The following is a 24,806-nucleotide window of genomic DNA, read 5'->3' as shown; positions in this document are numbered from 1 at the left end:
ATACAAAGAAGTTGAGGTGTTGCATTTTGTGAAGTCTAACAAGGGCAGGACCTACACAGTAAATGTAGGCCTCTGGGGAGTGTTGTAGAGCAGAGGGATCTAGGAGTACAGGTGCATTGTTTCTTGAAGGTCGAGACGCAGGTAGATGTGGTGGTCAAAAAGGCTTTTGGCACTTTGGCCTTCATAAGTCAGAGTATTGAGTATAGAAGTTGGGAGGTCATGTTGCAGTGGTATAAGACGTTGGTGAGACCGCATTTAGAATATTGTGTTCAGTTCTGGGCACCATGTTATAGGAAAGCTATTGTCAAGCTTGTAAGGGTTCAGAAACGATTTACGAAGATGTTGCCAGGACTAGAGGGTGTGATCTATAGGGAGAGGTTGAGTAGGCTGGGTCTCTATTCCATGGAGTGCAGGAGGATGATATAGGTGTACAACATCATGAGAGGAATAGATTGGGTAGATGCACAGTCTTTTGCCTAGAGTAGGGGAATCGAGGTTCAAGATGAAGGGGAAAAGATTTAATAGGAATCCACGGGGTAACTTTTTCACACAAAGGGTGGTGGGTGTATGGAACAAGCTGCCAGAGGAGGTAGTTGAGGCTAGGGCTATCCTATCGTTTAAGTTAGACAGGTACATGGATATGACAGGTTTGGAGGGATATGGACCAAGCGCAGGCAAGTGGGACTTGTGTGGCTGGGACATTGTTACCCAGTGTGGGCGAGTTGGGCCGAAGGGTCCGTTTCCACACTGTATCACTCTTTGAATCTTGATTGCCCTACTCTTGGGAAAAGACTTTGTCCATCTATCTTATCTATACCCCTCAGGATCTCATACACCTCTATAAGATCATCCCTCACCCTCCTGTGATCCAAGGAATAAAGCCTGCCCAACCTCACCGTATAGCTCAGGACCTCAAGTCCTGGCAACATCCTTGCGAAGCTTCTCTGCACTCTTATCAGCTTAATCACATCTTTCCTATAGCAGAGTGACCATACTGAATACAATACTCCAAATTTGAACTCACCAATGTCTTGCACAATTATAAAAGAATATCTCAACTTCTATACTCAATATCCTGACAGTCTCTATGTACCTGTGACACCACTTTCAGAAAACTGTTCACCTTCTAGATCCCTCTGCTCTACAACACTCCCCAGAACGCTGTCATTCACTGTGAAGGTCCTGTCCTGGTTTGACTTCCCAATATGCAACACCTCACACATATCTGCATTGAATCCATTACCCATTCTTCAGCTCACATGCCCAGCTGATCAAAATCCTTTTCAGATTATTTTTGATAACCCTCTTCACTGTGTATGATAACATCTACGTTAATGTCATCTGTAAACTTACTAATCTTGCTTTGCGCATTCTCATCTAAATTTTTTATATAAACCATAAACACTAATAGACACAGCACCGATCCCTAAGGCACACCACAAGTCACATGCCTCCAGTCTGAAAAACAACCCTCCATCACCACCCGCTACGTCTTTCCATGAAGCCGATTCTGTAGGCAGGCAGACACAAAATGCTGGAGTAACTCAGCGGGTCAGGCAGCATCTCTGGAGAAAAGGAATGGGTGGCGTTTCAGGTCGAGACACTTCTTCAGACTGTATGCAGGCAGCAAGCTCTCCCAAGATACTACATGATCTAGCCTAAATGTGGCAATTGCTTTGTAAATAGCAAGGTCCACTACAACTATGTGTTGATTATGCTTCAAGTGAAATGGGAACATTATGGTAAAATGGCGTTGAGACAAAGTTCTGCCTTATGTACTTAGAGCATTTGAGTGGTACAGTAATTCCTTTCCCTTGATGAAAACATCCAGGGATGGAGTGGAAATTCATCTTTGCTTGCTAACATTAAATATGTGCAAGAGAATAGACCACCTGTTGTACTCGTCTCTAACTTATTTGGTTGTAATTACCTCCATGTGACTAATAAAGTATGATGATTATTATCATTATGGTTATGATATCCCATTCTACCAACCAATGTTGCTTCACCACATGGGAAGGTTTCTACTGGCTATTATAATTAATTATATAAATTATAATAATTAATGTAGCAGCAGCTCATAAACTAGATATAAATTCCAACATAATCCTTTCAGCATCTTGTGCCTGTTATGCCATACGATAGCAGCACGGATACCTCAGACACATTTTTCCCATTCCAATCTCCATATGCCTTGATTCATTTGGTGTCTAAAGGTCTCTGTGATCTGAACATATTAGTTGTCATGAATATAAGGGAAGGCATGGAGAAAGGGCCATAGGCTGAACTCTTCCATGGTGACCAAGAAGCCCCATCTAACCTAGTCCCACAAGTTCAAGTTCAAGTTCAAGTTCAGGTTTATTGTCATGTGTCCCTGATAGGACAATGCAATTCTTGCTTTGCTTCAGCACACAGAACATAGTAGGCATTTACTACAAAACACATGAATAAATAAACTGATAAAGTGCAAATAACAAATAATGGGTTATTAATGTTCAGAGTTTTGGCCGAGCCAGGTTTAATAGCCTGATGGCTGTGGGGAAGTAGCTGTTCCTGAACCTGGTTGTTGCAGTCTTCAGGCTCCTGTACCTTCTGCCTGAAGGTAGCAGGGAGATGAGTGTGTGGCCAGGATGGTGTCGGTCTTTGATGATACTGCCAGCCTTTTTGAGGCAGCGACTTCGATAAATCCCCTCGATGGAAGGAAGGTCAGAGCCGATGATGGACTGGGCAGTGTTTACTACTTTTTGTAGTCTCTTCCTCTCCAGGGCGCTCAAGTTGCCGAACCAAGCCACGATGCAACCGGTCAGCATGCTCTCTACTGTGCACCTGTAGAAGTTAGAGAGAGTCCTCCTTGACAAACCGACTCTCCGTAATCTTCTCAGGAAGTAGAGGCGCTGATGTGCTTTCTTGATAATTGCATCGGTGTTCTCGGACCAGGAAAGATCTTCAGAGATGTGCACTTGCCCATGATAGAGAAAGTGATTAGGAAAGTTAAAGTAGTGTTGTCCATATTTAGAGCACATGTTGTCCATGTTTAGAGCACAGAAGTAAAGATATAGTGCCGCAGTTTAAAGAGCCATATGGCACTGCAGGTGAAATATTGACGACAGCTTTGTTCTCTTTACTTAAAACAAAAGGATGTACCTGTCATAGGGAAAGTGCAATGAAGAATTACTGGACTGGTTCTGGGATTGATGGTGTCACAATATGAGGAGAAGTTAAGTACATAAGGCCTGCATTCTCTTAAGTTTAGAAGAACTATAGGAATTTCATTTCAAGCTAAAATATTCGTACAAGCTGGGGGTAGGGAGGATGCTTCACCTGGCTGTGGAATTTAGAAAGTCAAAATAAGGAATAGACCATTTGGGGCTGAGATGAGGAGGCATTTCTTAACATAGGGGGTGCTGAATCTTTGGAATTGGCAACACTGAAGGTGTGTCGAAATAGGGATTGATTGATTTGCGGATGTTAAAGGGTTCAAATCATATGGGGATAGAATGGATAATGGCATTGAGGTAATGTTCAGCTTTATGTTCTTGTACGTGGACATTCATCTTTGCTTGTTTGCATTAAACACATGCAAGAGAATGGGTCATCTGTTGTTCTCATCTCCAACATATTTGATTTTAATTGCTTCTATTGACACACTGTACATGAATTATAGATCATGGCTACAATTTCACCCCTGGAGTTTGAACAGGGCAAGCGGTGGAAGATGCAGCTAAGGAGGAGGCTTTGCAAAGTTTCATAATCCTTCAGCCAAGTGTCCTTAGGTCATAGATAGGTATGTGCGACTGGGACATTATAGCCATTATGGAAACCTGGTTAAGAGAGAGGCAGGACTGGCAGCTCAATGTTGCAGGGTACAGGAGCTTCAGGAGAGACAGAGGTGAGGGTAAAAGAGGAGGGGTGAGGTTGCGTTATTGGTTAAGAAGGATGTCATGGCAGTGGTCAGAGATGACATTATGGATGGTTTGTCTAGTGAGGCAATGCAGGTGGAGTTGTGGAACAAGAAAGGTATGATCACCTTGGTGGGGGTGTACTACAGGCCCACAAATAGTCAACGGGAATTAGAAGAGCAAATGTGCCAGGAGATTGCAGACAGCTGCAGGTCAAATAAGGTTGTGGTAGTACGGGATTTTACCTTTCCGAATATTGACTGGAATATCATAGTGTGGAAGATTTAGACGGGGTGGAATTTGTAAAAATGTGTTCAGGTGAGTCTCCTCCAGCAATATGTTGGAGGGCCCCACATCGGAGAGGGCAACAGGATCTAGTCCCAGCACCGAGCATTGTGGCACACCACTAGTCACTAGATGGACAAGGGCTTATCAGGGATAGTCAGCATGGTTTTGTACGTGGGAGGTCGTGTCTCACGTATGTGACTAAAGAGGTTGATGAAGTCAGAGCTGTAGAAGTTGTATACAATATATGGACTTCAGCAAGCCATTCGACAAGATTCCGCAAGGCAGACTGCTCTGGAAGGTTAGATCACATGGGATCCAAGGAGAGATAGCTAAATGGATGGAAGATTGGCTGCGTGAAATGAAATAGAGGATGATGGTGGAAGGTTGCTTTTTGGACTGGAGACATGTGACTAATGATGTGCCTCAGGGTTAGGTGGGCTCATTGCTATTTGTCATCTATATCATTGATTTGGATGAGAACGTCCATGGCATGATTAGCAAGTTTGAAGATGACACTAAAGAGGGTGGTATTGTAGATAGTGAAGATGGTTGTCAAAAATTGCAGCAGGATCTTGATCAGTTGGGCAATTGGGCTGTGGAATTGTTGATGGAATTTAATGGGGGTGCTGGCTCATTTTCCTCATTGTGTCTGAAAGAAAAATGTTGCTGGAATATCCGAACAATATGCTCTCCTACCATTGGATATAACTGGAGAGTTGAACAAAGACTGGCGCCAAGCAACACCTGGCAATACTGGGGCAGGGAATCAAAAGCTTGATCAGAGAGCTAGGTTTTAAGAAATATCTTAAAGGAGGAAAGAAAGCTAGGAAGCCATAGAAGTTTCGCAAGGGATTTGCAGAGCTTAAGGGCTTGGTAGCTGAAGGCATATGGTAGTGCAGTCAATCTGTGGGATCACTCAGAGGTCAGAATGAAAATAATAGGTTGCAGAGTTGCAAGCGATTACAGAGAGAGATGACCTTGGCGTGATGTGAAACTGAGAATGGTAAAGTACGTAGCTGCCACAAATTCCAGCTTAAATGGAAGATGTGATATGGGCAGCAACGTTTTTCATGAACTCAAGACATGGAATAGTTGAGTAAACTCTATTTTAATGTCACATTTAAAGAACTACACTTCCACACAGATCTTCTTGGAACTATGCTCTCGTTCTATGGAGCCTATTCCATGGTAGTCATTGTGTGTGGTTCTTTGAACTCTAATTTATGCTAAATTGGGTGAAAATAAGTGTTGTTCCAATTAGTGATCTTATTGGATGCATTCCTTGCAAGGAAAAAGACCAAGCAACTTAATGCGCCTGCTGACCTAAAAGTCCTGGTCCAATTTCATGTTTAGCATGATTGTACCCAAGAAAGATTGCTAAAGGAATCAGGAACTGATTAAATTGATTTTGAATCATTTAAGAATGTAAAAGCGCTATGGTTTACAGGATATATAATACAACGGGCCATTTTCTTTTTAAGAAACCAAATTCCCAAATTCAGAACGTTTGTCAATTTAAGTGTGAACTTTCAGAGTTAGAAACTAAAGGGCCTGTCCCACTTTCCCGAGTTATTCACGAATTCTCCTGAGTTTACAAACTCGCAGAATGTTCGTAACGAGTCTGTAGGAGTCCGTGGATATATCGTAGCGGCTCGTTATGCTACCCCGGTACTCGGGGGTATTTTTTTACTCGTGGACATTTTTCATCATGCTGAAAAACCGTCCCGACTTACCTGATGCCCCGAGTACCTACGGCTGGAATAACGAGCCGCTACGATATATCCACGGACTCCTACGGCCTCCTATGGACTCGTTACGAACATTCTGCGAGTTTGAAAACTCTGGAGAATTCGTGAATAACTTGGGAAAGTGGGACAGACCCTTAAGGTGTCAAAGAGTTATGATAATCTCAATTTAAGTGTTGGATTTTTTTACTCAACACAATCGATCTACAGTTCTACTTTGAATTTTTCATGTGTCTTACTCTTCTCTGATATTGCTGATATGTTTTCTGTAGTGCTGTGAGAACCTATTTGTTATTAATGCATCTGTAAGTTTGTATCCTTGTGAGCCATGGTCTATGTACTTGGGTGCTTCTTCTCATTCTTTACAGCTGAAGGGGAGCATGTTTCTACATATTCCATCACATTAAAAGGCAATTATACCTCCTTCCATATGCCTCTTAAAGCAGGCTTCACGTGTTCAGATCAATTTCTAGATTCCTCTTAAAGATAACTTAATAAACTGCTTAAGTGCCTGTAAATACTCTGTACCTTGCCTAATACATTTTGAATCAAGTAGACACTAACAAGATATGAGATCCTATGTGTCAAGAACCAGGTAAATCTCTCTAGTGCCCACATCCCACAGAACTTGATCAGGATGCAGAGTGTTTTTGAAATGCCCAAGTTGCCCTTACATTTACATATGTTATTTGTGTACTACTCTGGGACATCTATCTGAGAAATATATTTGATTTTGAAAGTTACTAAAGAACAGAGTAAGAAGGACTGTCTTATGAAGAAAGACTGGATAGACTTGGTTTATACTCTCTAGAATTTAGGAGATTGAGAGGGGATCTTATAGAAACATATAAAGTTCTTAAGGGTTTGGACAGGCTAGATGCAGGAAGATTGCTCCCGATGTTGGGGAAGTCCAGGACAAGGGGTCACAACTTAAGGATAAGGGGGAAATCCTTTAAAACCGAGATGAGAAGAACTTTTTTCACACAGAGAGTGGTGAATCTCTGGAACTCTCTGCCACAGAGGGTAGTCGAGGCCAGTTCATTGGCTATATTTAAGAGGGAGTTAGATGTGGCCCTTGTGGCTAAGGGGATCAGAGGGTATGGAGAGAAGGCAGGTACGGGATACTGAGTTGGATGATCAGCCATGATCATATTGAATGGCGGTGCAGGCTCGAAGGGCCGAATGGCCTACTCCTGCACTTAATTTCTATGTTTCTATATTTCTATGAAGGAAATTCTAGTTTTATACCTTTCCCGAGGTTCACTGTTTAAAACATGTTTTGCCAACAGAGCCCTCCTTTCATAAATCTAGTCAGTATATAACATTTAACAGCTTTACAGTTGGCGGCTGAATATTGAATTGGGGAAAGATACAGGTTGGATTTGCTGATGAGAATCTTAAGATAATTTTGCAGGGCCTTGAATCACTGGTGACAATTTACAGGCACCCAACACTTAGCAAGGAGTATTTTACTGATTAGATTCAGTGCACAGAGATTAGAAAGCAGTAAGTCCCTAACATTCTATTATCTACTCACAATATGAGCTGCACTTTCTGTTACACGAGGCCTTATCAAATTTATCCCATTGCTTCAATATGGACATTAAATATTTATTAGTCTGTACCAGATTTATGGGAAAGAACACACTCCTAAGAATAATTACATGGCAAGGACCCACATTTCTAGACTGAAAATGCAGTCTGGATAGTTGACCATAAAATACAGCTGTTATTGCCACCAGTTAAGCAGAACATGGATGCTTGAATACTAATCTGCATGTAAACATTTTAAAATACCTGTCTTACAAGTGTCCACTGACATAAATATGGCAGCCAATAAATTGAGGATAGATAGCAAATACAAATTGCATATATAAAATCAATTCTAGTCATTTACACTTGTGCACTTTCTCAGTGTGACTGAAGGCAATTTAAACATCTTTAATCTGACCCAGGAAACACCCAGAATATATTCAACAATAGTCAAGCATTTAGCACAGTTTGTATAGTTTAAAATATAAACAAAATATATTGTGTTAGATGATGGTACTTGACTAATTTGAGAGGGTTTTTGAGTTTACTGAAAGGATTTTTTTTGAGATGGTGTGAAATGACAATGAGGGAATTGCAATAATTGTAGTATATATGCGCACGTTATGGGCTGGGAGGAGTGAGTATTGCGTTCCTACAAAATGGGTATATCATGATTTTCCATATTGCAAAGCCACGTCATCTGTGCATGCATCAAAAATTGCAGTTATGAAGAAACATTTAATGCGGATTAATTTACTTCTTTTCACACAAATTCAGTGAGAGCAAATTTTATCCCGCATCTCAATTTTTTTTGGTAGTAAGTTCTAAATGTTAGAAGATCGAATTTCTGTAACCTGAGCGGCTGTGATGCAGGGGTCGCTTGTCTTCAAAAAGGCTTTTCATCAAAATTGAATGCAAAGGAGCCAGTATCAGCATAGGTCGAAAACTGATAAAATGACAGGAAAGAAAGTATCAATGAATGGTGTTTATCAAGCTGGAGGAATGTGTAGAATGGTGCTCCCCAGAAGTTAGTGCTAGGACCAAGAAAAAAAAAAATATATATTGAGATCATGACGTCCTGGAGCAATTTAAATAAAAGCAATAACCATAATGAGAGTGAGATATCCTTAAATATTTGCAGGAATCTATTGGCAAATCTGTCTTCCAGTGTCTCAGAATGTGATGTGGTTACCATAGAAATTGTACAGAAAGGCACAGACCCCCAGAGTGGCACTATTTTAGTGCATGTTTTATTGGCAATACAATTTAGGCATCGCAGAGGAGCATCTTGTAGAGTTTTTGCCTCACAACTCCAGCAATCCAGGTTCAATCCTGACCTCAGGTGCGGTCAGCGTGGAGATTGCATGTTCTCCTTGTGACGACATGTCTCCCCCCCCCCCCGCGGTGCTCAAACCTCATCATAAATTCCAAAGACAAGCAGGTAAGGAAGTTAATTGACCTTCATTAACGATGAGTAATTGCATAACTGCTGCTCACCATTAGAAAGTAAGTAGTGAGCACTAAAGTCATGCCAGCAATAGGCAGAGATCATTGAAAGTCCAGTGCAGAATAGCATGGGCGCAGATAGCTCATTATACCATTCGGGACCGAGTCATCTCGATGGAAGAAGTGAAGAGAGATTATATACTCGAGAAGCTTGGAAATCCCTAAGGGCCAAGACAAAGCACTCATACCAGGTGAAAGTAAAATGAAGTTGCACATAATGTCATACTAAGTGGAGATAGTAGCAAGTCCGATCTGCCGGTACAATTACACTCACACGCACACTCACAACTATTCCATCACTCAGCCACACAGAACTCACATTTATGACAGGTACTCATCCCTGGCAACCATTTGATTTACAGAGATTGAAATGCATTCACTAACTCCCTAGCAGAAGTACCAAAAATAGGAGCTAGTATGAAATGAATTAAATGAATTAAATATAGCTGATCTCTTACTTCAATGCTACTTTCCTGCACTGACCTTATATACCTTGATTCCCTGAATGCTCCAAAATCTTCAATTCCTTTCTTAATATATTCTTAATATATTCAGTGACTGAGCTTCCACAGGTTTTTGGGTAGAGAATAACAAAAGATTACCAACAAATCCAAGGATGTCTGAATACTACAGTGGAAGTTTAGATTGCTGTGATCTAAACAGTTTATGGCCAGCCAGACTATACTTGCTGGCTCTGGAATCCACTGTTGCCGCAGGCTTTGAGGCTGTGATGGCACCTCAGCAATATGTACTCCAGCACATGGCTGAACCAGTTGCCTCGGGCAATGTCATTGGTTCCACTAAGAACAAATCTGTTGTCATTTCTCAGTCTGGCACCATAAATATCACACCCACTGCCACGCCAATAGCGACGTTGCAGTTACCATTGAAACAACTGCCTCACATCACTGTTACTCATGGAGGGACGGTGCTGACCAAAGTCGGGTCATTTTGGTGCATAGCAGCCTAGTCACCTTTCATGGCCATCTGTAACATGTTCCTCTCCAAAGTGTTCCTCACCAACTTGTCTGCAAAATTGAGAGATTTCTGCATGTGTGAAGCAAGACATGCTAAATGCATATTGAGGACATGCTCAAATGTTCTATTGTTAACTGATGGAGTAACAGGAATGCTAATTAGATACATTGAACCATCTGTCCTGGTGATTTGCTTGATTTTAGTTTCACAAAGCTGATCTTTATCAGATGTTAAAAGAACCCAAACGACAACGATTCCTGCTGTTCTAACTGGTTCATGTCAAAGTCTCAAATTGTGATACTCAGAAACTTTCATATATTACTGGCATTGCATTAATGATCATTGTTGTACCACATGATGTTTCTTATATGGTTAGTGGGTAAAGAATGCAATGAGGTATCAAAGGCGAATGATGAGACTTTTACCTGATGGATTTGTGAGTTTATGATGGAGTAGCTCAGTGGTACTTTACCACTAAAAATAAAAACTCCTCGTGCTAACATGCTTACAGTACTAATTTGTTCAAGTCCCTCCTGATCTTACAGTCTACCTCATTGTGACCCTTACACTTTTTCTTTACATTCCCTTTCTATGTAGCTATAACTCTATATTCTGCACTCTCTTTCTTCCTCGTCAGCACAACCTGTGGTACTGAAGCATGGTTTGATTTACCCACAAGGCAACGTTTTTCTCAGTACATCTGACAATTATAAAACAAAGCCAATACCAATGTTATAATAATTAATTAAAGAGGTTATGATAATACTATTGGAAAATCACCATCAAATCAAGTAGTCAAAATGGCTTCATGAAGGGGACGTCATGTCTGACAGATGTATTAGAATTTTTTGAAGAAACGTCCACCAAAGGATGAGAGAGGGGAACCAGTACGCGCTTTGCTTAAGGTTTTAAGTAAGGGTCCGTCAAGGTGTTGCACATGAGCTTAATTCACTGGAAAGAGGCAGAGCTTTGGCTAACAGGCATCAGGGAATCATTTTCATGTCAGCAACCTGTAATGAGTGGGTTATTACAGGGAACTGTGCTGTGACTTCAACTGGTTATAATATAGATAAATGACTTGGAGGAGATAAACATAAAATGGCCAGGTTTGCAAGCATCACTAAAATAAGTGGGAAGGTAATTTGTGAGGAAGATACAAATAGTTATCAGAGCGATATTGATAGGTGAAGTGAGTGAGCAAAAGATCGGTAGTTGGAGTATTATGTGGGAAAATGTAAAGTTCATTTCAGAAGAAAAAACAAAAGAACAGAATTATTTAAATGAGGAAATATTACAGAGAAATGCAATACACAGATTTAGATGTCGATGTGCATAAAATAAAATAAAACAGACACCATTGTAGTAGATTATAGGGGAGATGAATGTAATGTTCCTTATTTCAAAGGGGTTGAATTGTGATTGTAAGAAGGTTTTATTGTAACAGCACACATGAAACCAATTCTATGGAACTTCAAACAGCTCTGTTCCTCCCATCTAAGGAGAGATGTTACATCATTGGATTTCATTCACGGAAGATTCACTAGGATAATCCTGGGTACGGAGCAATTGCCCGTTTAGGACTAGAAGGTTAAGCAGGTTGTGACTCATTGGAGTTTAGAAGAATGAATAGACAATAGACAGTAGACAAAAGGTGCAGGAGTAGGCCATTCGGCCCTTCGAGCCAGATTCAATGTGATCATGGCTGATCATCCACAATCAGTACCACGTTCCTGCCTTCTCCCCATATCCCCTGACTCAGCTATTTTTAAGAGCCCTATCTAGCTCTCTCTTGAAAGCATCCAGAGAACCCGCCTCCACCGCCCTCTGAGGCAGAGAATTCCACAGACTCACCACTCTCTGTGAGAAAAAGTGTTTCCTCGTCTCCTGGCTTACTCCTTATTCTTAAACTGTGGCCCCTGGTTCTGGACTCCCCCAACATCGGGAACATGTTTCCTGCCTCTAGCGTGTCCAAACCCTTAACAATCTTATATGTTTCAATGAGATCCCCTCTCATCCTTCTAAACTCCAGAGTGTACAAGCCCAGCTGCTCCATTCTCTCAGCATATGATAGCCCCGCCATCCTGGGAATTAACCTTGTAAACCTGCGCTGCAGTCCCTTAATAGCAAGAATGTCCTTCCTTAAATCAGGGGACCAAAACTGCACACAATATTCCAGGTGTGGTCTCACTAGGGCTCTGTACAACTGCAGGAGGACCTCTTTGCTCCTTTATTCGATTCCTCCTGTTATAAAGGCCAACATGACATTCGCTTACTTCACTGTCTGCTGCACCTGCATGCTTACTTTCATAGACTGATGTACAAGGACCCCCAGATCCCGTTGTACTTCCCCTTTTCCCAACTTGACACCATTTAGATAGTAATCTGCCTTCCTGGTTTTGCTACCAAAGTGGATAACTTCACATTTATCTGCATTGAACTTCATCTGCCATGCATCTGCCCACTCCCCCAACCTGTCCAAGTCACCTTTCATTCTCATAGCATCCTCCTCACAGTTCACGCTGCCACCCAGCTTTGTGTCATCTGCAAATTTGCTAATGTTACTTTGAATCCCTTCATCCAAATCCAAATTGAAGGGCAATGATGATTCCTGCAAAGAGGGTCGATAGAGTAAATGGTTGGAGAGAATGTTACCTCATATGGGAGAGTCCAGAACCAGAGGGAATGTTCTCAGAATAAGGGGTAGCTATTGAGATAGAAATGAGGAAGTCTCGTCTGTTTGATGCTCATGAGTTTTTAATACTCCTTTTCACAGCTCAGGGACAGAGACTTGATGTATATTCACGGCTTGGATGGATGGATAGAGAGATGAACTTGATGAATATGTAGCAGCCCAGGATCCTCTTGAAGTATCAAAAAGCTAAAGAGTCTACTCCTGGTCCCACTTCTTATGGACTCAATTGTTCAAATACCCTGACATAACCTTTCAATGTATTTCTTGTACCAGTTTTCTCTAGTTTTATTTTCCAAAACAAAAATCAGAAATCGCATTGAATCTTTCAATAAGTTCTTTTTCTGAACCAGAAAACAGAACGTACCAACGTTTACAAATGTTAGCTGGATTCAGCCATAATGGGTGAAAGCATTAGAAGAGCTGAGTTATTTCTTCGAAACAAACCAATTCCATTTTGAAAGGAAGGGTCATTGTATCTCTTTGAAATATAATAACCAATTCAAAAAAACTGTCCAAGTTGAAGAAAAACCACAATAAACATTGACACAGGAAGCATGAGCTTGCAGTAGCTACCAATGTGTATAATTCCTACCAAATTTCACTTGAGCTACAATAAAAGTTAATAATAGATGAACCCATTGCACAGGGAGATAGAATAGACTTAACTGCATCCCAATAATTTTCCTGACTTTCTTTTCCATTGTGTGGCTGTGCAAGGGAACCAAAGGTCAAGCAATATCTCTCTGGCAGAGTAAAAACAATTCAACAATTTGTTGGTTTCTTCTGCATAACTGAGAATCGTATCTTTGAATATTCTTTGTTGTATAAAGTAAATCAATGAATCATTCCAGATACGGATGAGATGCATGACTCATTTTCTGCTGAAATCTAATGCTTCAACACCTACTGAACACCTACACTGGGGAAAGATCACAATGGGTGAAAAAAGGACCGCATTTTACTGAAATTTGTAATATTTAGCATTTTCTAGCACTATCAATACTTTCCACTATTTTCCACATGCCAATATTACACTTGCATGGAATAAACACAGATATTGTGTTCGTAAAATAGCAATGAACCACACTGATCACAAATGGAACCCACCATTCAACAAATAAGATTGTGAACGTTTTTTAACAAAAGAGAAAAAAAAGACTTTTGGCCAATTCTTTCAACCCTTGAAGCAAGAACCATTCCCAAGGGGAATTCCAGGAGAGCCCCTGGAAGCAGCTGTCCTCCGGCAATAGCAGTAGCCTTCTAATGAACCTCAAGGCCTGCGTATTTACTACAACTATTTATTTTAATACTCATTGACAGCTCCATTGTAGCAGTTCAGAAGAAGGTCTGTCTATAACTGCAACTTATTGGACTTTCTGTGGGAAAATTTATAGGGGATTCCCTTGCTCATTCATGGAAGCTGGTACAACCATCCGAGGGAAAGGGTTTTGTGACATTAACTTGAGGAAATGTGGATTGGATGTGGTGAGGGAGTTAATTAATGAAAGCTTGAAAAGCACATACAACTGGCACTGATGGTTTCAGGTTTTATAGAGACAAAAATGGCAGGTCACCCTTCTCTTAGGATGATTTGGAAATGTAAATCTATTCATGAAGCTGGTAACCTTTAACCCAACCTAATCTGCATATGGTTCCATACCAGGGCTCTGGAAATACAACAATTTAAAAATATCGTCAAGTTCAACACTGAGATGAAGAATTTATTTACAACACCATTGTGTGTGACAGAGGATGTAGAACAGCTCTCATGCCACTAATCCAATCCCCATAAGCAGTAAACACTCTTACCATCAGATCCCTCATGACATTCAAAGGCATCTGGGATCAGTTGAAAAATTTCACCTCAATGGCGATCAATCATTACACTGACATCATCACACATCAGACCATCTCCAATCAATCCCCACCTTCAGTTAACAGTCAGATCTGTTTGGCCTGCTCCAGTGTGCCTACCATTTGGCTGGAAAGTGGGCCTGTCAAACACGCTTTCTCCCATGTAGGGCATTCGTGAAGCAGTAGAAGTTCTACCCAGATTCTTAATAAAATGCTATTGATTGACTGTAACCTTTTGCCTGAATTGCATATGGAATGCCATTGCCTCTGCAGGCACATGTATTATTCATTCATGCGAAAGAACATGGTGTTGGCATGATAACAGTTAGAGTACAATATATTCAACAGGTAAGCACATTTTGAGCACAGGCTTCTTGAGGTCTTCAATACCGATATACTCTATGAGAATCTTTAATATCCAAGATTCTATGTTTGGTCCTTTGTGCAAACAACAAGATGCTCTAAAAGGACATATTTTCAAATATTTAAAGATATTGCATCATGTAGTTCCTTTTGCTAAACAAAGGCACCCAACCAATCCGATATACAAATTCCCTTCATTTTACATATGGCTGAATGACCTTTCCAATGGAATTATTTCTTCTTGTAGATAATCACTGAACCAATTTCAGAATTTTGACATTGAAAAGGATTTTTAATCTTAAATATATTCCAGTTTGGAAGACTCTAATTATATTTGATCATTTTGTTTACAGCTGTATCACTATGTATTTCACTTCATGATTTGTTTGAGTAATTTAGTATCTGTTTAATTGTTTTTTGCAGCCTCTGCAAAGGAAGAACTCTTTACTCTGTTGTAAGAGATGCTAAAATGGTGTTGGATGTGAACAAGACCAGACAAATTGCTCAGGAGATTGTAAAGGTGCGCAATGTGTTACAAGTGTACACCAATAGTGTGCGCCAACATCTTTATTTCTCATGGTTTAACTTGGTTTAAATCCACTAGCTGCTACAGGAAAGAAAGAAACTGCATTTTTTGTACGGATTACTTTAGAAAAAAAATCTGCATGTATTTGTTTTATGCTACTTTGAGCAAATATTCTTGTGCACTAATATGAAATATTGTGATTTAATTTTTAAGGGTATGGGTTACCTACATGCTAAAGGAATTCTTCATAAAGATTTGAAATCAAAGAATATATTTTACGACAATGGAAAGATAATCATTACCGATTTTGGACTCTTCAGCATCTCTGGAGCTTTGCAAGAGGGCAGGTACAGTGTTGCAACGCATTTAAATTACTATTATTGTGGAATTTAGCAATTACGGGATAGATTTTAACAGTTTGTTGTGACAAAATAGGGAACAGTTTTATTTCCATTTTTGGTATGCCTGAAAAGCAGACTTCCGTTGAAAATATTGGAATTGTGGGCAGCATAGATTCTTTTTAACTCTATTAAAGGTATTCTATTAAATAGTTTTCACTGCAAAAATACTTGATGCTGCACGAACAAGGAAGGCAGATTTTGAGGAAGTCTGGAACCCTTATCAGTTGACGGTAAGTGGTAAAACAAATGTGGATTATTGGACTGTAACTTCAATTGAGCTCCTGGCTTTACCAGAGATAGCTATCACTTGGATTCATTATGAGTTTACAGAAATGTATCATTGTGGTCTTGAAGGTGTGATATTCTTGCATAGCATCTACTACAGTACTCCGCCACTAGCTCTTGTCTGTGCAGTCCAATCTGCAGTTGTTTGCTTGGGCCAAGCCACCACTCATTTCCAAGTTATTTACAAAAAACTGTTAAATGTTGGATTTTGTCTCTCCCTTGCTTCTTCTATCTCATCTAGATTTCTATTATACCCCATATAATATTTCCACCTATACCAACTAATCTTTACGACTGTAATTCCGGCCATAATGTTAAAAAAAACGAAGAAACTGAAGATACATGCATTGAAATCAACATATTTATGTTTGTACCAGGAAACAAACAGCACTCTCTTAGGCACATTGTAGCCAACAGCTAGGATGAAAACATCACCAGGTGTCAGAGGTTATGGGGAGAATGCAGGAAAATGGGGTTAGGAGGAAGAGATAGATCAGCCATGATTGAATGGCGGAGTAGACTTGATGGGCCGAATGGCCTAATTCTACTCCTATTCCTTATGACCTTTTGAGATTCAGGGACAGTTTCTTCTCAGCTGTTATCAGGCAACTGAACCATCCTACCACAACCAGAGAGCAGTACTGAACTACCATCTACCTCTTTAATGATCCTCGAACTATCCTTGATCGGACTTTGCTGGCTTTACCTTGCACTAAACGTTATTCCCTTATCATGTATCAAAACACTGTAAATGGATCAATTGTAATCATGTATTGTCTTTCTGCTGACTGATTAGCACGCAACAAAAGCTTTTCTCTGTACCTCGGTTCACGTGAAAATAAACAAAACTTAACTAAAGTTCCACCCATTGTTATTAGTCATAGAGTCATAGAGTCATACTGTGTGGTAACTTGCCCATACCGGCCAACATGTCCCAGCTACACTAGTCCCATCTGCCTGCATTTGGGCCATATCCCTCCAAACCTGTCCTATTCATGTACCTGGAGAAACTCAGCGAGTGCAGCAGCATCTATGGAGCGAAGGAAATAGGTCACGTTTCGGCCCGAAACGTTACCTATTTCCTTCGCTCCATAGATGCTGCTGCACCCGCTGAGTTTCTCCAGCATTTTTGTGTACCTTCGATTTTCCAGCATCTGCAGTTCCTTCTTGAACACTATTCATGTACCTGTCTAACTGTTTCTTAAACTATGCAATAGTCCTCTGGTCCTCGTTTCCCTTACTCTGGGCAAGAGACTCTGTGCAACTAGCCGATTTATTCCCCTCATGATTTTATACACCTCTATAAGATCACCCCTCATTCTCCTGTGCTCCAACAAATAGAGTCTCAGCCTTTTCAAATTCTCCCTATAGATCAGACCCACGAGTCCTGGCAACATCCTGCCCAGAACAGAACGCATTACTCTAAATGTGGTGTCACCAATGTCTTATATAGTGTAACTGCAACATGACCTCCCAGCTTCTATGCTCAATACTCTGACTGATGAAGGCCAATGTGCCAAAAACCTTTTGACCACCCTATACGGAACTGTGTACCTGCACTCCTAGATCCCTCTGCTCTACAACACTTGAGCCCTACCATTATCTGTGTAAATCCTGCCCGTGTTAAGGGCCTGTCCCACTTTCACGACCTCTGCCCAGTTTGCCCTTGACTCATACTCGCAGCATGGTCGTCACGAGGTCGTAAGAGGTTGTAGGATGTCGTAGGTAGGTCGTAAGAGGTCGTGATGCTAGTCGTAGGTACTCGTGGCATCAAGTAGGTCGGGGCGTTTTTCTAGCATGATGAAAAATGTTCGCGAGTAAAAAAGGTCGTGAAATAGGTCGTGAAATTCTTCTGCAGTTGTATAGGGCTCTGGTGAGACCACATCTGGAGTATTGTGCACAGTTTTGGTCTCCTAATTTGAGGAAGGACATCCTAGTGATTGAGGCAGTGCAGCGTAGGTTCACGAGATTGATCCCTGGGATGGCGGGACTGTCATATGAGGAAAGATTGAAAAGACTAGGCTTGTATTCACTGGAGTTTAGAAGGATGAGGAGGGATCATATAGAAACATATAAAATTATAAAAGGACTGGACAAGCTAGACGCAGGAAAAATGTTCCCAATGTTGGGCGAGTCTAGAACCAGGGGCCACAGTCTTAGAATAAAGGGGAGGTCATTTAAGACTGAGGTGAGAAAAAACTTTTTAACCCAGAGAGTTGTGAATTTATGGAATTCCCTGCCACAGAGGGCAATGGAGGCTAAATCACTGGATGGATTTAAGAGAGAGTTAGATAGAGCTCTAGGGGCTAGTGGAGTCAAGGGATATGGGGAGAAGGCAGGCAGTTATTGATAGGGGACGATCAGCCATGATCACAATGAATGGCGGTGCTGGCTCGAAGGGCCGATTGGCCTCCTGCACCTATTTTCTATGTTTCTATGTTTCTATGAAAGTGGGACAGGCCCTTGAGACTTCCCAAAATTACAACACCTCACATTTCTCTGTATTAAATTCTGTCAACCATTCCTCAGCCCACCTGGCAAACCAATCATGATCCTGCTGCAATTTCTCACAACCATCTTCACTATCTGCAATATCACCCACTTTTGTGTCATCTGCAAACTTGCTAGTCTTGCCATGTATGTTCTCATCCAAATCATTAGTAGATGATTGTATACATACATACATACATACATACATACATACATACATACATACATACATACATACATACATACATACATACATACATACATACATACACACATACCTCATTGCATGTCATTCTCACAAGAAAGCAGAACTTGAAGGATTAGGACTAGCAATATTTTCTCTACTTCTTTCTCTCACTTTATGTTTTGCATAAGTGTAGCACAGTGTATGGCAAGTCCTTTAAAAGAGGATGGGGGGGGGGGGGGGGGGGGGGGGGGGAGAAGGAGGAGAAGGAGGGAGAAGGAGTGGAGACAACTTTTAAGAAGCCAGAGATACACAACGGTGAAGCTCGGCGGACATTAACATTACCGGTCGGTTATCCTTGGTTCTGAAAATTACTGCTTACATTTTTTTCTCTCAATGAAATTCACCGGTCAGCACTGGCTACAACCTACGAGAACCTACGACCTCCTAGCAACCCACTAGGACCTCCTGGTGACCCAACTACGGCACGAGAATTCGTGCTACTCTCCATGGCGGCTTCATTCTAGTCACCGCTAATTTGTCAACATGTTGAAAATTTTGCCGCGACCATAATGAGGCCGTGTCTAGTTCCCAGAATGCGAGAACTCCTCGCGACCATGAAGGCGACTCCCCGGCAACCACCCACGAACATGTGCCGACCATGTAGCGACTGCATAGTCTCCTGTAGTCGCCTAAAAGTCATCTAAAGGGCCTGTCCCACGAGCATGCGACTGCATGCGGCAAGCACTACCTAACGTGGTCGCTTGAGCCGTACGGCCTCGCCGGAGCCGTATGGAGTTGTGCGGAGCTGGTCCCGACATCGAGCGGGGCTCCGACAAACTGACACTGTCCAAAAATTCCGCGCGGCAACGGCCTGTCGGCCCGCAGCCACATTGAGGCCGTACGCACCGCCTCGACGGGCATGCGCAGCATCTCGATGCCCTACGCAGCGTCTTGATGCCGTACGTCACGCGCGAACTTCCCGCGCGTTCGTTCAAACTTCACGTCAACTCGTACGGGATCACTCGTCCTCCGCGCGGCCCCCGCTTCCAGTTTGGTCGCGCTTGCCGCATGCAGTCGCATGCTCGTGGGACAGGCCCTTAAGTGGGATAGACCCATTACTCCAGCATTTTGTGTCTACAATCTTCAATGTACCTTATTAAAATTCTATTTAGGGATCAATTAATCTCTCCTACTTCCAAAAAAAGACACAAATGCTGGAGTAAGTCATCGGGTCAGGCAGCATCTCTGGAAAGCATGGATGGGTGGCATTTCAGGTTGGAAACCTTCTTCGGACTAATTGTAGGGGTGGTGGGGGGATTAGAGGGCTGCAGCATATGAGGGGCAGGACAAAGCATAGCAGATAATTGATAACTATTGCTTGCCCGACTTTGACCTGCCTATCCTCTCCTCCAGCTTTCTTCTCCCCCCCCCCCACAACCAGACTGAAGAAGGGTCCTAACCCAAAACTTTACCTATTCCATGTTCTCCAGAAATGCTGCCTGACCTGCTGAGTTACTCCGGCATTTTGTGTCCTTATGTGTGTTAACCAGCATCTGCAGTTCTTTGTTTCATTTGGCCCTTCATGCTCAATTTACAAAATGTAATATATAAAGGAGTAATAGCTTAAAACGGATATTCCAAAAGTCATATTAAAACACTCATACAAATCTGTACATGTTTATTATAGTCCAAGAAACATCAAGCCGATTTAAATTGTGTGAGAGAGCAGGAAATGAAAACTGTCGGCTAATTACCCAATTAATGTCAGTAATCAAGTTCTCTAAAAGGTTCTCATGACTATGAGACTGATGAACTTTAGAAATATTAATGCATCATTACTTTGCATTTACTATTGAACCCGTACCTAATTCCAATATTGATAACTTGTATGAATATGGAGGTATGCTCCCTATGTTATTGAAAGTAGGATGTGAAGCTCGGATTCCCTGATGCATAAAGAAATATTTAGAAACATGCCAAGTCATGGCAAATTTTGGTTTTACAAGTTCATATTCGCATGCATCATTTTTTTTGTGTATTATTAAATAACATTGTTTTGAAATGTGTTTAATAAATGATCTCATGATGTATCATTGGTCTGTGACCATTTTAATGCTATTGAATGTCATATTAGTCAGGCTTGTCTGGTTTAGTAGAATTCAGAATAACTCAGTGAGTAGTAATATGGCCGAACATAATCTACTTACACTTAAGATTCTATTTAGTCAGGAAGCGAAGAATGAAAATAGAGAAACTGAATTTAATCTGTTCAGTGCTAACAATATATTTAACTCTGATCATTGGATTGTGTTTCTCACAGAATGTTGTTGTAGGTTGCTAGGTTGCAATGGGAGAAATTCCTGGAAACATGGAAATGTAGAAGAATATAAGCAAGGGGTGGCATTTTGGCCTTTTGGCCTGGTATGCTGCACAACATGATCATTGCCAAACTTCTATCTGAAGGAGGGTCTCGACCCGAAACGTCATCCATTCCTTCTCTCCAGAGATGCTGCCTGTCCCGCTGAGTTACTCCAGCTTTTTGTGTCTATCCGGTTTAAACCAGCATCTTCAGTTCTTTCCTACACATTCTATCTCATTACCATATTCCCCATCTTACTCCATGCCTCGTGATGCATTTTGTATTTGGAAATCTATTCAGGAAAATGTCCTCATCCGCACTGTGTGGTAGAGAATGACTCAGACTGAAGAACATTTCCCTCATCTCATTCTAAATGTCATACCCCCATGGCTGAGACAATGATCTTTGGTTCCTATTTTCCCCCAAATCGCGTACAGTATATTTCAATGGGATTCCTTGTAATTCTTCTGAACACCAATGAATACAGACACAGTCACTCAATCTCTGTTTCTGTGACATGTCATCCACAAAATCAGTCCCACCGCCAGTCACACCATCCCATCCCCACCCCTTTCCGCTTTCCGCAGAGACCATTCCCGCCGCAACTCCTTCGTTCACTCATCCCTTCCCACCCTTCCCACCCCCTCCCCAGGTACTTCCCTCTAAAACTCCAGAAAAAGTAACACCTGTTCCAACACCTCATCCTTCACAACCATCCAGGACCCCCAGCAGCCCTTCCAGGTGAGAGAGACGTTTACACATACCTTCTCTAACCTCATCTCCAGCGTTCAGTGCTCACTATGTGGCCACCTTTTCATCAGCGAGACCAAACGTAGCCTAGATGACTGTTTTGCCAAACATTTGTGCTTGTTCTGCCAAAGCCTGCTAGATCTCTCAGTTGCTGAAAGCCCTGTTCCACGGTACGAGTTCATTCCAAGAGCTCTCCCGAGTTAAAAAAAAATCAAACTCGTAGTAAGCACGGAGAATGAACGTAACGGGTACGTCGGAGCTCGGGGACGTCTCTTAATGGCTCGTAACGCTAACGGCAGGTACTCGGGAAGACTCGCTAATGGCAGGTAAGCACGGGAAGACTCGTGAAGATTTTTCAACATTTAACAACATGTTTCAACATGGTGAAAAATGTCCACGAGAGCCCCGAGTACCGACGAGTGGCCATCACCGTAAATCTCCGAGTTCAAATCAGGATAAACTCGGGAGAGCTCTTGGAATGAACTCGTACCGTGGGACAAGGCTTTAGCTGTTTTAACTCTTCTACCCATTCCCAACCCACCTTTCTATCATGGGTCTTCTCCACTACCAGAGTGAAATCACACACCAACTGAAGGAACAGCACCTTATATTCCTCATGTATAGCTTACAACCCAACACTATGAACATTGAATTCTACAATTTTAGGTAACTACCCAACAATAACTCCATCCGTCATCTCCTTCCACCTATATCCCTTCCTCTGGCTTCATCTTTTGCTGCTCTTCGTTCCTTATCTCTTTATGTCACAATCATTTGTCTTCTTCCCATCTTTAGCCTTTTTCTGCCCATCTGGCAATCAAACCCCCCTCACCAGTAACCACCTTTCACTTGCTTGGCTTTTGACCAGCACCCACCACTCATCCATCAGTTTTACCCCCTACTCAATCAGTCTGTAGAGGGGTCCTGACCCAAAGCATCGCCTATCCATGTTCTCCAGAGATTCTCTGATGCACTGAGTTGCTCAGAGCTTTGTGTGTTTTCTAGTGATTTTTTGATGCATTCTTCTGTGGAGACCAAATCTACTTCAAGTGTCACCTCAACAGGGTCCTGTGATATTATAGTCAGACTATAATTCTGTATTCAAAACCTTATGCAATGAAGACCAACTCATTATTTGCCTTTGTACCTGTTTGCTTTCTGTGCATCAGGGCACCTGGCTTGATTTGCACATCAACATTTCTCAAATTGTCACCAATGAAATAACGCTAACCTGTTTTTTTCTGCCATATTATATACCTTCACATTCATCACATCTAATGCATCTGTCATGTATGTGCCCACTCATTCAAGTGGTGCCTTGAAACCTCTGCATTTTCCTCACAACTCACAATCCCACACAGTTTTGTGTTGTCAGCAAACTGAGAAGTATTACATTGGTTCCCTTATCTAAATTTCTGTTTAGTTTAAAGTGACTATCTGGGACCTGCAACCGAAGTAGAGATGGTTGAAAACCTCAAATTCCCAGGAGTCAATATCACCAACAACTTCTCCTGGACCATTCACATTGAAGCAACGACCAAGAAAGCACACCAACACCTCTACTTCCTGAGAAGGCTTAGGAAGTTTGGCATGTCCCCTATAACTCTCACCAACGTCTACAGATGTACCATAGAAATCATTTGATCAGGATGCATCACACCTTAGTTTGGGAACAGTTCCATCCAAGACCGCAGGAAATTGCAGCAAATTGTGGACGCAGCCGAGACCATCACACAAACCAACCTTCCTTCTATTGACTCCATTTATACCTCACACTGTCTAGGCAAGGCCAGCAGCATAATCAAGGATGAGTCGCACCCTGGCCACTCCTTCTTCTCTCCTCTCCCATTAGGCAAAAGGTATAGAAGTGTGAAAACGCACACCTCCAGATTCAGGGACAGTTTCTTCCCAGCTGTTATCAGGCAACTGAATCATCCTACCACAGCCAGAGAGCGGTGCTGAACTACCATCTACCTCATTGGTGACTCTCAGTCTACTTAATTGTACTTTGCTAGCTTTTCCGTGCATTAAACATTATTCTCTTATTATGTATCTATACACTGTAAATAGCTCCATTGTAATCATGTGTTGTCCTTCTGCTAACTGGATAGCACGCAACAAAAGATGTTCACTGTACCTTGGAATTCTCTCCCACAGAAGGTAGTTGAGGCCAGTTCATTGGCTATATTTAAGAGGGAGTTAGATGTGGCCCTTGTGGCTAAAGGGATCAGGGGGTATGGAGAGAAGGCAGGTACAGTTATCAATATTGGAATTAGGTACGGGTTCAATAGTAATTGCAAAGTAATGATGCATTAATATTTCTAAAGTTCATCAGTCCTTTAAGGCCCATAGGAATGTTATACATTTCAATGAAATCATCTCCCATTCTTTAAAATTTAAGAATTCCAGGCCTATTCTGCTTAATCTATTCTCATAACACAAATTGCAAATCCATGGAATCAATCTGGTAAACCTTCACTCTGTTACTGAGATATTGTTCCTTAGTTGGGGAGATCAAATCTGTACACAATATTCCAGATATAGTGTCCTACATAATTGAACTAGGAGGTCTCTCCTCTTACCCTTGAGTTGAGTTGGATACTGAGTTGGATGATCAGCCATGATCATATTGAATGGCGGTGCAGGCTCAAATGGCCTACTTCTGCACCTATTTTCTATGTTTCTATGTTTTGCAATAGCATCCAATTAAGCAATTTCCTTTCCAACCTACATATTAACTTTCAGTGATTCACATGCACGGATGTCCCTCTGAACACCAACATCATTAAATTGTTCATCAGTTAAAAAATTCTGTACCTGTTTATTTTCTCAAAGAAGCATTTCAGAATCAGAATCGGAATCAGAACCAGATTTTAATCAACAAGTATGTTTTGTGACATACGAGGAATTTCACTGGCCAGGTCAGTCATACAATTAAAAGCAACAGACT

At 41.6% G+C, this 24,806-nt stretch overlaps 1 protein-coding gene across 1 annotated transcript in view; it reads left to right on the top strand.

Annotated features, from left to right (window-relative positions):
- Positions 1-24,806, top strand: part of ksr2 (kinase suppressor of ras 2) — a 393,381-nt gene that overhangs the window by 347,304 nt on the left and 21,271 nt on the right. Inside the window, exons 15-16 of the mRNA XM_033043111.1 lie at positions 15,282-15,378; positions 15,598-15,731. Of these exons, the coding sequence (XP_032899002.1) occupies positions 15,282-15,378; positions 15,598-15,731 (231 nt within the window). The remainder of the gene's footprint in view (positions 1-15,281; positions 15,379-15,597; positions 15,732-24,806) is intronic.

The sequence above is a fragment of the Amblyraja radiata genome, chromosome 25, assembly GCF_010909765.2.
Source record: "Amblyraja radiata isolate CabotCenter1 chromosome 25, sAmbRad1.1.pri, whole genome shotgun sequence".
NCBI lineage: Eukaryota > Metazoa > Chordata > Chondrichthyes > Rajiformes > Rajidae > Amblyraja > Amblyraja radiata.
Note: the sequence above shows the minus strand (reverse complement) of the source record. Positions and strands in the feature narration are given on the sequence as shown.